General features: G+C 45.3%; 1 protein-coding gene across 1 annotated transcript in view; it reads right to left on the bottom strand.

Moving 5' to 3' along the window:
- Window positions 1-15,040, bottom strand: part of LOC137417379 (uncharacterized) — a 39,112-nt gene that overhangs the window by 4,105 nt on the left and 19,967 nt on the right. The window contains exons 7-9 of the mRNA XM_068103252.2: window positions 14,040-14,124; window positions 10,350-10,432; window positions 2,079-2,201 (exon numbers count right to left, since the gene is read on the bottom strand). Of these exons, the coding sequence (XP_067959353.2) occupies window positions 2,079-2,201; window positions 10,350-10,432; window positions 14,040-14,124 (291 nt within the window). The remainder of the gene's footprint in view (window positions 1-2,078; window positions 2,202-10,349; window positions 10,433-14,039; window positions 14,125-15,040) is intronic.

The following is a 15,040-nucleotide window of genomic DNA, read 5'->3' as shown; positions in this document are numbered from 1 at the left end:
AGGGGGACAGTTCATTATGCAGCATTTCGCTGAGAGTGTGTATCAATAAGGAGGAGAAAGAGAATGACCAGTAAGAAAATTGCGGTGCAGGGGCACTTGGAGGAAAGCAAATCAGTACGCACCGCAACCTGAGTCCAGCTAGAGCAGCCAGGACGAGCTGCATGATTGCTGTGCCACCGTGCGCCCTGAGGAGAACACCCACGGTCCTCGCAAGGGAAGCCGACCGCCTCTAACTACCCGTCTGTCTCCTCTTACGCATCTTGTGTTCCTCGAACGAGTCTTCCACAAGAATTGTGATCCACAAGAATTGTTTTAGTCTATCTGCCTGTCTGGCAGTCAAACAAAATTGAAAATCATTCCAAACAGGAAACTTACTTATTTTAAAGGCATCATAAAGGACACATACTACTGGCATGAATAACTAATAGGGTGGTGTAATGGACAATGCGTCACCATGAGCATCCTTGGAGTGTATCTCTGGTGGTCTTAGATCACCCATCAGGGAGACCCGGCACTGCTATAATACTTAATTTGACACAAGACAACAAAATAAATCCCGGACACAAAAGCAGACATAAACTATACAAAAAACACTACTCCACTTTGGGCGCACACAGAATCCAGAAAAGAGGGAGGTAAAAGCCCTGAACAATCCTCTCCAAGAAGCTCTGTAACTCAAGCTTTGGGTCTCACTATCTGCCATGATCCTTCCTGGGAAAACCACATTTCCAAGCTGGCCTCCAAAGCCAGTCGCCGACTGGGCATCCTCCGTCGTGCAAAGTCCTTACTTGGCACACCTGAGCTCCTCACCACATACAAGGCTTTCATACACAGCTCAATGGAATACTGTTCTCCCCTCTGGGCTGGTGCTCCTTCCTCACACCTAGCTCGGCTTCACGCTGTTGAAACCAAAGCTTTCAGAATCATTGGAATCTCCCACGATGAAGCTAACTCCGAGGGCCTTTCACTCACTCACCGCAGGCAGATTGGTGGCCTTTGTCTTCTACCGACTCCTCTCCGGCCTCACTCACCCAGCTCTGCCTGTGCCCTGTCCCCCAAATATTCCTACAGGTCACACAAGATCTGCCTGCAACCCTCTTATGGTTAAACTGCCAAAATCAAGACTCTATTCACCTTCACTCTTTCATTCCTCTTTTCTCCCACCTCTGGAACAAACTCCCTCACTCTATTCAATCCCACTCCTCCCTCCAGGTCTTTAAAACAGCTGTTCACCACCATCTCTTGCCTTCCGCCATCCAAAACCTTGATCTTTTCTACCCCCGTTAATTCACACCAGATCCACTTTTTTTGAAATTCCGACTTCTTTCCTGGAAGTCCTAGCAGTGTGCATGTGTTTTATACCTCTCCCACCCCTCACCCCCCCCCCCCCTTCCCGTGCCTCCCCCCACTCCCACAGATCTCCCGATGTTCCTGCTCTCTGATGTTGTACTTGTGTGCTTCCCTCTCTCTCCCCATCTTGTCTCCCGCTCCCTTTATCTTCAGTTTTTTGTGTCAGTTTGTCTTTTTGTGAATAATGTTAGCTCTTACCCGAGCCTCGATCTTGTATACAAAAAAAAGGAGGAAAAAAAAAGAAGAAGAAGGTATTTCTCTACATACTTGTTTTACCATTGCAGAACAAAAGCACTTTTTATGTTCAGTCCCCCCATTTTATGTAAGCACAAGCATTGGATGAAGGCATATTTAAAGGTATTGGTATTTAAAGGCTTATAAATACAGTACATAAATTCTGAGTTTTACCACTGTTTTACCTATTACAACACCTTATATGCAACACATTACATTAGTTATTTATGCCTTCATAACATGTCCTTGAAAACACCCTTAAAAACAGTAACGGAGTTCAAAATATAACATTTGATTTAAATAAGTTGTTCCTCGATCATAAATTAACGATCATAAATTGTTGTCAGACAGATGGACGGACGGACGGATGTGAACCAATTGTTTAACCTGCTGTCCGCTTCTCGCGCGTGCAGTGTAACAACAATTGCATGGTTTTCTGATCAACATGCACCTCAACTTGCTGTTTAGACATATTAGCAAAACCAGATACCTACGTTTGACATGACCCGATGTGCACTCACTACAAGTAAGCCCGGTCTGTGCATCATCTTGATGGAGGATTCAGTATATCCAAGCATTTTTATGCGAGCAATAAAAACACCTTTTTCTTCATATATCTGCAAAAAAGGACAGAATTGCAACTCACTTGAAGAACCTTATGAAAGACATGCTCTTAAAGAAAAAGTTGAATGAAAGTGTGTGTGTGTGGGTTTCTTGGTTGTTATGTCTATGTCTATATGCGGATTTCCCGTACAGCCCCATGTCTAAAATAATCACAAGGTCATGGCCCAGGCTCGACAGTTTAGAGCGAATGTGCATACCTCTCGGCATACCCCATATCTCCTATGCTTTTAATCCTTTAATTTATTTTACCTTCCTAACTCCAGGGATGTCTCCATGGAGTACCGAGCTGCCATATCACCATGGAAGCCAAGTGGCTTAAGCACTTAAGAAAGCACTCCAACGAAATGGGCGATAAGGAACGGCTGGCTTGGCAAGCGATAGCAAGACGATTGCTTCTGGTTGAAATGTCCGAGGAATGTTAAAAACAAATCGATTTCAAGCAGCAAATCAGCGAAATGTGGAAACCAATGAGAGCAGACAAATTCAAAAAAGAGTGTTATAACACACCCAAACTTCCCCGGCCTTGTGACTAAAAACAAAAAGGGAGCTCTGTCTACTGTAACGCCATGGCCTGCAAAAGCAGCCTGAATAGCATTCACCAATTGCTAGATATGGTAAATGTTGTCAGATTTCACTCCAGATTTGGACATTAATTAGTCTACAGCATCCAATCCGCATATCAGATTCCAGATTTTGATGATATGCTTCAATTATGTAATGCCAATCGATTGTATTTCCAAGGCAAGGCAAGTAGGCCGAAACAAAATGGTGGCTTAAGACCCCAGTGAGGTGCAGTGGGCTGACCAAGATGGCGGGCCGCCACATTGGTAATCCACCACATCGGGTTTTTTTCTTATGAGCACTTTTTTTTAATTTTTATTTTTTATTTTTTTGTATACAAGATCGAGGCTCGTGAAGGAGCGAACATTTATCACACAGAAAGACAAACCGACAATCCGACACATAACCGACAAACCGACACATAAAACAAAAAGCATCGGGAGCGGTAGACAAGATGGGGAGAGAGGGGGAAGGACACAAACACAACATTTGAGAGCAGGAAACGAGAGACATGGAGACATCGAGAGAACTGTGGGAGGGAGAGGGCTTTGGGGGGGAGGCATGGGAAAGGGGGTGGGAGAGGCATAAAACATATGGACACTGCCAGGACTACCAGGAAAGAAGTTGGAATTACAAACAAGGTGGATCTGGGGTGAATTAGTGGGGGTAGAAAAGATCAAGGTTTTGGATGGGGGAAGATAAGAGATGGTGGTGAACAGCTGTTTTAAAGACCTGGAGGGAGGAGTGGGATTGAAGGGAGTGTGGGAGTTTGCTCCAGAGGCGGGAGAAAAGAGGAATGAAGGAGTGAAGGTGAGCAGAGAGCCGAGATTTTGGCAGTTTAAGCATCAGAGGCTTGCTGGCAGATCTTGTGCGACCTGTAGGAATATTTGGGGGACAGAGCACAGAGAGAGCTGGGGGAGCAAGGCCGGAGAGGAGTCGGTAGAAGACAGAAAGACCACCTACCTGCCTGCGGTGAGTGAGTGAAAGGCCCTCAGAGATAGCTTCATCGCGGGAGATTCCAATGATTCTGAAAGCTTTGGTTTCAACAGCGTGAAGCCGAGCTAGGTGTGAGGCAGGAGCACCAGCCCATAGGGGAGAACAGTATTCCATTGAGCTGCGGATGAAAGCCTTGTATGTGGTGAGGAGCTCAGGTGTGCCTAGGAAGGACTTCGCACGACGGAGTATGCCCAGTCGGCGACTGGCTTTGCAGGCCAGCTTGGAAATGTGGTTTTCCCAAGAAAGATCATGGCAGATAGTGAGACCCAAAAGCTTGAGCGACAGAACTTCTTGGAGAGGATTGTTGAGAAAGTAGATGGGAGGGTTGTCCAGTCGATCTTTTCGGAGAGACATAGTAAGAGTGTGAGATTTGTCAGGATTGAAAGACATGTTCCACTTGTTTGACCAGTCTGTGATTTTGTCCAGGTCTTCAGATCTTGAGAACGGAGACTTCGTTAATCATCTTCAAAAAAGGGTGTGATAACACACCCAAACACCCAGTTTTCATCCTTGCAATCTGTTGGAGGTCCAGGTGTATGCCTGCATAGTTTGGGGCCACTAGGTTTCATGGTTTTGGAGTAATGAAGGAGACATATGGATGGACACTGCCGTTTATTATTATAGACAGCTTCAATCCTTTTTTTTTTTTCTTTTTTTTTGTATACTGAATCGAGGCTCGTGAAAGAGCGAACATTTATTTCACAAACAAATCAAGCAGACAAACAAAATATATAAAAAGAGGGAGCAGAAGACAAGATGGGGAGAGAAAGGGAAGCACACAAACACAACATTTGAGAGCAGGAAGATGTGTGGGAGGGAGAGGGCTTGGGGGGAGGAGGCGTGGGAAGGGGGAGGGGGGGGGGGGGGGGTGAGAGAAGTATAAAAAACAAGGACACCAAGGACTTCCAGGACAGAAGTTGGTATTTCAAAAAAGTGGATTTGGGGTGAAATTAGCGGGGGTAGAAAAGATCAAGGTTTTGATGGGGGAAGATAAGAGATGGTGGTGAACAGCTGTTTTAAAGACCTGGAGGGTGGAGTGGGATTGAAGAGAGTGAGGGAGTTTGTTCCAGAGGCGGGAGAAAAGAGGAATGAAGGAGTGAAGGTGAGCAGAGAGTCTTGATTTTGGCAGTTTAACAATAAGAGGGTTGCAGACAGATCTTGTGCGACCTGTAGGAATATTTGGGGGACAGAGCCCAGAGAGAGCTGGGGGGGGCAAGGCCAGAGAGGAGTCGGTAGAAGACGGAAAGACCACCAACCTGCCTGCGGTGAGTGAGTGAAAGGCCCTTGGAGTTAGCTTCATCACGGGAGATTCCAATGATTCGGAACGCTTTGGTTTCAACAGCGTGAAGACGAACTACGTGTGAGGCAGGAGCACCAGCCCAGAGGGGAGAGCAGTATTCCATTGAGCTGAGGATGAAGGCCTTGTATGTGGTGAGGAGCTCAGGTGTGCCAAGGAAGGACTTCGCACGACGGAGGATGCCCAGTCGGCGACTGGCTTTGGAGGCCAGATTTGAAATGTGGTTTTCCCAGGAAAGATCATGGCAGATAGTGAGACCCAAAAGCTTGAGTGACAGAGCTTCTTGGAGAGGATTATTCAGAAAGTGGATGGGAGGGGTTGTCCAGTCGGTCTTTTCGGAGAGACATCGTAAGAGTGTGAGATTTGTCAGGATTGAAAGACATGTTCCACTTGTTTGCCCAGTCTGTGATTTTGTCCAGGTCTGCAGAGAGTGAGGAGGCTGCAGACTGCCGATCTGAGGGATGAGGAATGGAGCGACAGAGTGGAGTCATCAGCAAAGAGATAGAGAGGATTTTCAAGAGAGTCAGAGAGATCATTGATGAAGACCAGAAAAAGCACATGGCCCAGAACACTGCCTTGGGGAACTCCAGCCTGAACAGGAAGAAGAGATGAGAGAAACCCATTCAGGTCCACACGCTGACTACGACTAGAGAGGAAGTCCGCCAGCCATGCGTGGAGATTTCCATGGATACCAAAGGAGGAGAGTTTGGTGAGCAGAGCGGGGTGCCAGACCGTATCGAAGGCACGTGATATGTCAAGGGAGACAGCTCTAATTTCCTGTTTGGCATTGAGGACCCCCATCCATTGTTGAGAAAGCAGAAGCGGCATGTCCAGAGTAGAGTGACCAGGTCTGAAACCAAATTGATGATCAGAGATCAAGCCATTGGAGAAGAGGAAAGATTTCATATCTGAAGCAATGATGGATTCCATGACTTTGCTGATAATTGGGAGAAGGCTGATTGGTCTGTAGTTGCGAGGATCTGTTTTTGCACCTTTTTTGTGCAAAGCGGTGATGTTGGCTGATTTCCAAGCAGATGGCAGATGACCTTGAGCAAAAGAGAGGGTGAAGAGAACAGAGAGAGGGAGTGAAAGAGCGGAAGAACAGGATTTTAGGCCCCGTGGGCTGATGCCATCAGGTCCAGTTGCAGAATCAGAGTCGAGGGTTGACAGAAACTTTTCCACCTTGTCAGGAGGAAAGGACACAGAGTCCAGGAGCAGCTGGGTTCAACTGGGTACGGTGGGTACAGAGAGGGATGGCTTTGGGACACAAGATTTAGAGGCAAACACAGAGTTGAGGCATTCAGCTTTTTCACGTGCGGAGTCAGCCGTGTAGCCGTTTGAGGTGAGGGAGGGGATGGAGGGGGAACAAACACCAGAAACAGATTTGACCAGACGCCACCAGGATTTGGAAGAGGGAGACAGATAAGAGAGTTTGGTCTTGAGAACGGAGAGATATTGTTTCCTGGCTCTCCTGTGGGTGGACACACACTTGTTTCGGGCTTTGTGAAAGGAAATGAGATTTCCTTCCGTTGGATTTGCTTTCCAGGAGACGAAAGCAAGTTGTTTCTGGGAAACCGCCTCACCACAAGATTCCGTGTACCATGGACGGGAGGAAGGGTATGACAACTGAAGATGAGATGGGATAAATCTGTGCATGAGAGAGAGCAATTTACTTTGGAAGAATTCCCAGGATGAGTTGATGTCAAAGGTGGTAGAGATGGGAGACCAGTCCAGATGATTGATGGCTGCTTGAAGACCGTGCCAGTTGGCCTGAGTGAAATGCCAGACTCGTCGACGCTGAGGAGGCTCTCTGAGAATGGTCAGAGAGATGTCCACTTTAACAAGTACATGATCAGATGAGCCGATTGGAGCAGAAGAAGAGCAGCAGACATTTTCAGGGAAGTTAGTCATAACCAAGTCCAGAAGAGAAGATGCTCCGTTGACTGAGATCCGGGTCGGGAAATTGACAGATTGTGTCAGTCCCAGTGAGTCGCAGAAGTCCTTTGCTGAAGAGCCATGGCTGGTGAGAGAGGTACCCACACCCAGCCAACAGGCATGGTGACAATTGAAGTCACCACATATGAGGAAGAGGGAGTTGGGATGGGTAGATAGAAGTTGGTCCATATTATCAGACAGCGAGATGTAGATGGAGTCATCACTGTTTGGTGGACGGTACAACACACATATGAACAAAAGGTGGGAGCGAAGGGGAAGCCGTAGCCAATGGTATTCCTGGGGGTGAGGTGGAGAGAGGGCAGTGCAGGGCGAGTGAGGAAGAGAGTTTTTTTTATGAAGACAGCAACCCCACCTCCAGGACGAGGCTCAGGTCTATCATACCGGAGGAGGGAGTAACCTGGGAGAGATACCAAGGAATCAGAGACATCATGAAGGAGGAAAGTTTCTGTTGAGCAGATCATGTCTGGTTTGTCAGAAGCAACCTGTATGGAGAGATCAGTTAAGTTTGAGCGAAGGCCCCGGATGTTTGAGGTCCATACCGTTAATGAAGAGGAAGGGGGAGCATCGGATACAGAACAGGGGGGGGGGGGGGGGGAGGGGTAGGGTAAGATGTGGAAGAGGAGGAAGAGGTAGGGAGAGCTGTTGAAGGTGTGTCAGAGATTTCAGAATAGCTTGGAGAAAGGGAAGAATGGGGCGGACAAAAGGTTTGATGGTGATTGGGTGAGGCACAGTGAGGTGTTATTTGAGGAGGGGGAAGAGCGAGGCAGAAGGTTGGGGGAGATGAAGGTGAAAGTTGGAAGGGGGAAGAAGCGGGGAGGACGCTTTGAGGAGGAGGGGTGAGAGGGGAGTCTCGGAGGGGAGGAGCGAGGGAGAGTCTCGGAGGGGAGGGGTGTGGGGGGAGTTTAGGAGGGAAGGGGCAAGGGGGGAGATTTGAAAGGGATGCATGATGGGGAAGATTTGGACGGGAGGGGCAAGGGGGAAGATTTGAAAGAGATGGGTGATGGGGAAGATTTGGAGGGGAGGGGCAAGGGGGTAGATTTGGAGGGGAGGGGGTGATTTACACCCTTTAGACCCCATTAGGCCCTTTAATAGCCATAGACTCTTTAAGACCCTTAAAACACTTTAACCCCCTTCGAAAATTGAAAGAATTCCCCCAAAAATATTTTTGATGACATTTAACATGTACTATTTGCGTCGCATCACAAGTTGCAACGACGAATCAAAACTCGTATCTCAAAGTGAAACTGATGTTGAAAAGTGAAACTGAAACTACTGATCTATGCATCATCAAATGGGAAAACCAGAATGAAATGCTGTGAGAAATACTGAATGGAAATTGCCGAAAGGAAAGCCATGGGGAGTAAGGGAGAGAGGAGAGGGGGAAGGTCGGGGGCTGAATAAGCGATGTGGAGAGGGATAGGTGCCTGGAGGTGGATGGTTGGCATGGAAAGAACTTCTGTAATCTTCTGTGAGGCGGTAGGTCCAAAATATGCCTAAATCAGTTTCCAGCCGAGCATTCATCATATCACCCTCACTCCCTAGCAATACTTCAGAGATCCAAAAAGCATGGATTGGAAATCTTTGCTTGTGGAATTGAATGAGGTCGCTGAGGTTAACAGTTCCACCCATTGCATTATCTGCTCACTGAATATTTACACTGAATTCCTGTTTCTACCCATACACACACGGAAATATTTTTCTCATTTCAGTTGAGACATCCACCAAACCAAGTCAGTGCTGGGTACCCTGCTGGTACTATATAGATTTCCTGCTCTCTTTTGTAAATCTCAGAACTTTGATTATACACGTACTTTAATTAGTTCCTGAGAGGCCATTGTGGAAAATCGCATCATATAATGCATAAAATCGCTGAGCGTTTTGGGCCCGCTCGAAGGCCTGCCTTTTTTACAATGAAAAAAGGTAAAACGTCAAACATTTGAACAGCCTCGGACATGCACCTTGACCCCATGGCCAAGGCACAACGTCTATCAAGGCTGTCCCAATAACAATACACATGCACCTCAACCCCAAGGCTGAAGCACATGGCTCAAATCGCTGAGAACCTAATTTGAAAACTATAGCACCTACAATAGCTTTGTATGCAGCAATTCGTAGGTATGAAGATCAGACATTCGATGATGTGTGGTGAAAGTGAAAACATAAATTTTGGGCATCATGTAATCGTGCAAAAACCATTGTGGCCTGTTCCAAGGCAAAGCGTTTTTGAGCAGGCCGAAAAAGCACAAGACCGCTGCAAGGGATAGCGGACTGTCCAAGGATAAAGCCTGTTTTGTGTTAATTAAATAAGTCCGTTCATTATCTTCAAAAAGGGTGTTTAAACACACCAAAACACCCAGTTTTCATTCATGCACTCCCTTGGAGTTTGATAAGTAAGCATGCATAGTTTGGGGCTGATAGGTTTCATGGTTTTGGAGTTATGGAGGAGACGCAGTCACACACACACACACACACACACACACACACACACACACACACACACACACACACACACACACACACACACACACACACACACACACACACACACACACCTTGTAAGCTGCCTGGAACGTTCCCGATTCAAAATAATTCCGGACACGAGGGCCGTTCCAGGATATTCGTAGCTTATAATTTATTATCGAAAATCCGAAGGGGGGGGGGGGGGTGCGCACCCCCTGCACTTCCCCCCCCCCCCCCCCCCCCGGATCCGCCAGTGTGGAAGAAACTAGAACGGCACTCTTTAATGTCGGGACGTCGACCACTTTGATGCATCCGCCCACATTATTACATCATAATACATACTTGTACCAAGTTTGATATTAATCTCTTCAGCTGTTCTCAAATATCACACTTTTACCTGACCTCTGACCTTTGATGCCGAAATCCAAACAATTCATCTTTGCCTCATAATATATAATTATACCAAGTTTGGGCAAAATTCCGTCACTGGTAAACAAGTTAGCTCGGTAACAGAATTTTTACCTAACGGGATATCTCACCTTTGACCTATTGGCCCCATAATCTAATCAGTTCGTCCTTGCATCATTTTACATACTTGTACCAAGTTTGATTTGGTTCCCTTCAACCGGTCTTAAGCTATCACGGTAAGAAAAACCCATCACAGACGGACGGACAGACGCACGGACAGTTGGACGGAAAAACCGAATGCCGACTTTTTCAACGGAGGGATAAGAAAAGAGCAGATAGGCAAGTTAAGAAACTTGAACAAAATGGAGCAGGTAATGGGAAAGTAAAATTGTCTATATTAATTCTGTACATTGTTGTCCCTGTTGCCACGTATCAGCAAACGTTGCTCCCATCTGTCACTTACTTTGATATCATCTTTTGGAACTTCCTTTGCAACGTTCCTCTTTCTAAAATGGGAAGACTTTTCTGCGATGATGGTCAACATTCCTTTGAGAGAAACAAAACAGTGAATGGAATACAGATACAAGAGCACAATCTCAATGTTACAATCATTGTTACTGGTCCACAGAGGTGATAACACGACATTTACGAAATTAGTTTTGTTTTTTTAATTAAATTTACATCAATCTCAGGCCTATACAGAAAGAGCATTTCAGGGTCACAATCTCTTCAGTCTTCACGTATCATAACCCAGGCCCCTTGGAGCGGTCGTAATTTATCGGCAAATTGGTTTCGGATGGGGTCCGAGAGGTTTCTGTAGGTTCTAGTCAGGGGAACGTTGGAGAACCAAGATTTATCAGAATCTTCCTATGATTCACCAAATGTCCGTCCATCTGTCTGTCCGTCCGTCCGTTCCCAGGTACCGCAAAAACGGCTGAACCGATCACAACGAAATTTTGGGTGGGTAATCCTGGGAACACCTGGAGTAAAATAGGCTATATTGTTTTTCCAATTTCAGCTTTGGTCTCCAGCATTTTCAGGTTTGGACTCCCACCTAACGTTATTGTCCCGGGTACCGCAAAAACGGCTGCACCGATCGCAATGATACACCTCCACGCCCGTAGGATTCCCACGGGTGACCCCCACTAGTCATTATAATAGAAAGACGTTACAAAAGAAAAAATTCATCTCAAAGAATCATAGTATCTGGCGGCTAGCACGGTCTCGTGGTTAGAGGGGCCACTCTGAGTCTGGGCAGATGGTGGTTCTATCCCCGGTCGAGTCATATGAAAGACTTCAAAAATGGTACGTGCTGCTTCCTTGCTTGACGCACAGCATTTGAAAGGTTAAGAGCAGAGACAAACCACCATTGCTTGCCAAGCATTGAAGGCCTTTGTAAGGGAAATCATATTTAGATTTATTTCATCGTGTCGGTCTGAATCGGCGGATGCGATAAACAGAGTTTATCAACCAAAAGTTGATTATGATAATACTTTTTTTTGACAAAATGTTAACAATGAAAACATCAGCTTTAACTTCTTTGCCAAATCGCGACTCCATATTCATCTTTTAGTTGATAAAATCCATTGTCCACCTGCACCACAGAACTTCATTGGTGCAGGTAAAGCTCTGTCATCAACAAAGTCTCATTAATATTTGGCATTCAGTCAAACTTGCAAAAGCCCAACTCAAACCATAATGGAGCCGCCAGACTTCTTAATAGTCCTTGAGGCCAAATATACAGGTAGGGGGTAAAAACATGGAAACACCAATGTAAAGTCACTTGATATGGCGTTGGGTCACCACATGCGGCCAGTCCAGCCTGTATGCGTCATGACATAGATTCCACCAGCGTCTGGAATTCTGCAGGAGGGTTGCGGCACCATTCTTCCACAAGAATGTAAATCAACTCACACCTGTTTGATGGAGGTGAAAACGCTGATACAGGCATCGTTCCAGAATATCTCATAAATGCTCGATTGGGTTCTGATCTGATGACTGAGAAGGCCATGACATATGGATAACGCAAGTGTCGTGATCATCAAACCATTGGACGACGACACATGCTCTGTGGATGGGGGCATGGTGTGGGGCATCTCCTCTTGCAGCCATGCTAGCCATAATTATAGGCAACCAGGCCTGCGCAGCATTTTTATAAATGAGCCTAAACATGCTGGGATGTTATTTGCTTAACCAACCCATGGGCCACACCTGTGTGGAAGCTGTTGCTTGGTGTCCCTCATTTACCCAGGTGTTTCCATTTTTTTGTCCACTACCAACATCTCACCTTGGTTGCACCAACATTTTTTGCTCAATCTCTTTCCAAGCACATGCTATAGTCCTTGCAATTTTATTTCCAAAATGAACTTATGAAAGGTCATGAATGAACTATGTTATTGTGCAACAGCAGCTTATTCTGTACCAAAGAGGCTTACAGTCACATGAAAAATTAAGTACACCCCATGTAAAGTTTTGACTTTTTCAACATATTTCAACATACAGCTATTTGATCTTCATTTCACCAATATTGATAGATAAAGGTGACATAATACAACAAATATCATGAAATTTACATTTTGTAGTCCATTGTATAATTTAAATAAACATAAATGCAAATTTCGCATGTGGAAAAAGGAAGTACACCCCTACATTTATCACTACTTCAAATACCTAAAATTAGAATCAGGTGCACCAGCTCAGGTGCAAATGATTAGAACATCCTTAGAGAGGATCTTGGAGGAACCTGTCTTATTTAAACCTCAGACATTTAGTTTGGTTTGCTCTTTGCTGTTTAAGTGTGCGGCGTCACCATGCCTAGATCAAAAGAGCTCTCTGAGGCCTTCAGAAAGAAGGTTATAGATGCCTACGAGTCTGGGAATGGATTTAAAAAGATCTCCAAACAATTTGAAATCAATCATTCGACTGTCCGGAATATCATCTACAAGCGGAGAAGATTCCAAACAACTGCCAACTTGTTCAGGCCAGGCCGCCCCAGCAAGTTCAGCTCGAGAGCAGACCGCAAGCTGCTGAAAGAAGTCTCTAACAACCCCAGAATGTCATCACGTGACCTACAGGTAGCTCTTGCCACTGTTGATGTCAAAGTGCACGAGTCTACCATTAGAAAGAGGCTGCACAAATTTGATCTACATGGGAGGTGTGCCAGGAGGAAACCGTTGCTGTCCAGAAAGAACATCAGGGCAAGACTAAAGTTTGACAATGAACACCAAGGCAAAGACCAGCACTTCTGGAACACTGTGCTCTGAACAGATGAGTCAAAGGTCGAGCTATTTGGCCAAGGTACCAGAAGACATGTTTGGCGAAAACCAAAGACAGCATTTGACCACAAGAACCTGATACCAACTGCAAAGCATGGTTGTGGAAATATTATGGTTTGGGGCAGCTTTGCTGCATCAGGGCCTGGGCAGCTCACCATCATAGAATCCACGATTAATTCTTCATTGTACCAGAGGGTGCTTGAAGATAATATGAGGCCATCTGTCGGAAAGTTGAAGCTCAACCAAAGGTGGACCTTGCAACATGACAATGACCCTAAACATACCAGTAAATCCACCAAGGAATGGCTGAAAAGAAAGAAATGGAGGGTTCTGGAATGGCCAAGTCAAAGCCCAGATCTAAATCCCATCGAGATGTTGTGGGGGGATTTGAAACGAGCTGTGCATGCAAGAAACCCCTCAAACATCACACAGCTGAAAGAATTCTGCATGGAGGAGTAGGCAAAAATTTCTCCCAGTCGATGTCAGAGACTGGTAGACAGTTATAAGAAATGCCTACTTGAGGTTGTTTCTGCCAAAGGGGGCAATACCACCTATTAGAGCCAAAGGTGCACTTACTTTTTCCACATGCGAAATTTGCATTTATGTTTATTTAAATTATACAATGGACTACAAAATGTAAATGTTTCATGATATTTGTTATATTATATCACCTTTATCTCTCAATATTGTTGAAATGAATATCAAATAGCTGTATGTTGAAATATGTTGAAAAAGTCAAAACTTTACATGGGGTGTACTTACTTTTTCACGTGACTATGTGGAATTCATTTCATTTCAAATTGGGAAGCATAAAAGAGTTACATTTTTGTTATCATGATGATAAGAAAGAAAATAGAAATGGTGGGGTGGGAGCATACCATTGATTTCAATTGCAAAGATGTCCTCCAACATCACATCAGGGGGAAGGGTGAGGCGATGCTCAAGTCTACTCTGCAACAAGCCCTGTAGTAAAAACACAAACCAAAGGAATTACACAAATCACTGCCAAAATCAGTCGTTACAATGGTCTTTGTTTTTTCAGATGCAGCCTGTGGCTGCTGGTTGCATCAGTTTTTTTTCTAGAAGCGTGGCTATGCCGCTGATGTCGTGCCCCTGTTACCAGTAAGCTGGTACTGCACTCATTTTGCCAACCTCGGAAGGATGACAGGCTGAAGCAACCCACCTGGTGTTATTTTAGGGACTCGAATTCAAGACCCGAAGATCTTAAGCCAGCCACCTTAACCGTTAAACCAACACCAGGCTTCATTGCAATGGTGATGTATACTTTATAATTGGCACGACTCAAACCCATTCGGTGGCCTCTTCTGGGATGAACTGGCACACACCACATCTAAAACCTAATCAAATTTTTTTATTCATTAAAAAAAGAATAAATTTATCCATGTTTTTACAATGTCGACAATAAAGGCATCTTGACCTTGACAATCGTGGATTAATTAATATGCTTATTTATCAGGAAAATGTCGGCACCGCCATTGAACATCCTAGTAATAGGATATTGAGATTCGACGGGGAAGTTCTCAGTTACTTGTGCTACAACTTTGCATTCCATTTTAATTGCTCGCTGCACGAAACCCAAATTAAAATTAATATATGAATCAGATCAGTGGTTCTGTAAGTGATCAGTTCTGTAAGCACTCGATGAGGAGCAATGGCTGCACATGAGGTCCTCAGATCATCTGGGTCGAACAACATTGCTCCAATCGCACATCTCACTCACATCTCGTTGTGTTATCCCGAACAACCACACAGTAATGAGCACAAGTAAGAACCACCTTTGGAGGCCATTTTTTCCCCAGAGCAGGGGTTGGCCTTTTTCGGGCACCATGGTCCCCCTTTTTGAAGCAATGTTTTATGG

Source organism: Myxine glutinosa, chromosome 5, assembly GCF_964187855.1.
Source record: "Myxine glutinosa chromosome 5, kmMyxGlut1.1, whole genome shotgun sequence".
Classification (NCBI taxonomy): Eukaryota; Metazoa; Chordata; class Myxini; order Myxiniformes; family Myxinidae; genus Myxine; species Myxine glutinosa.
Note: the sequence above shows the minus strand (reverse complement) of the source record. Positions and strands in the feature narration are given on the sequence as shown.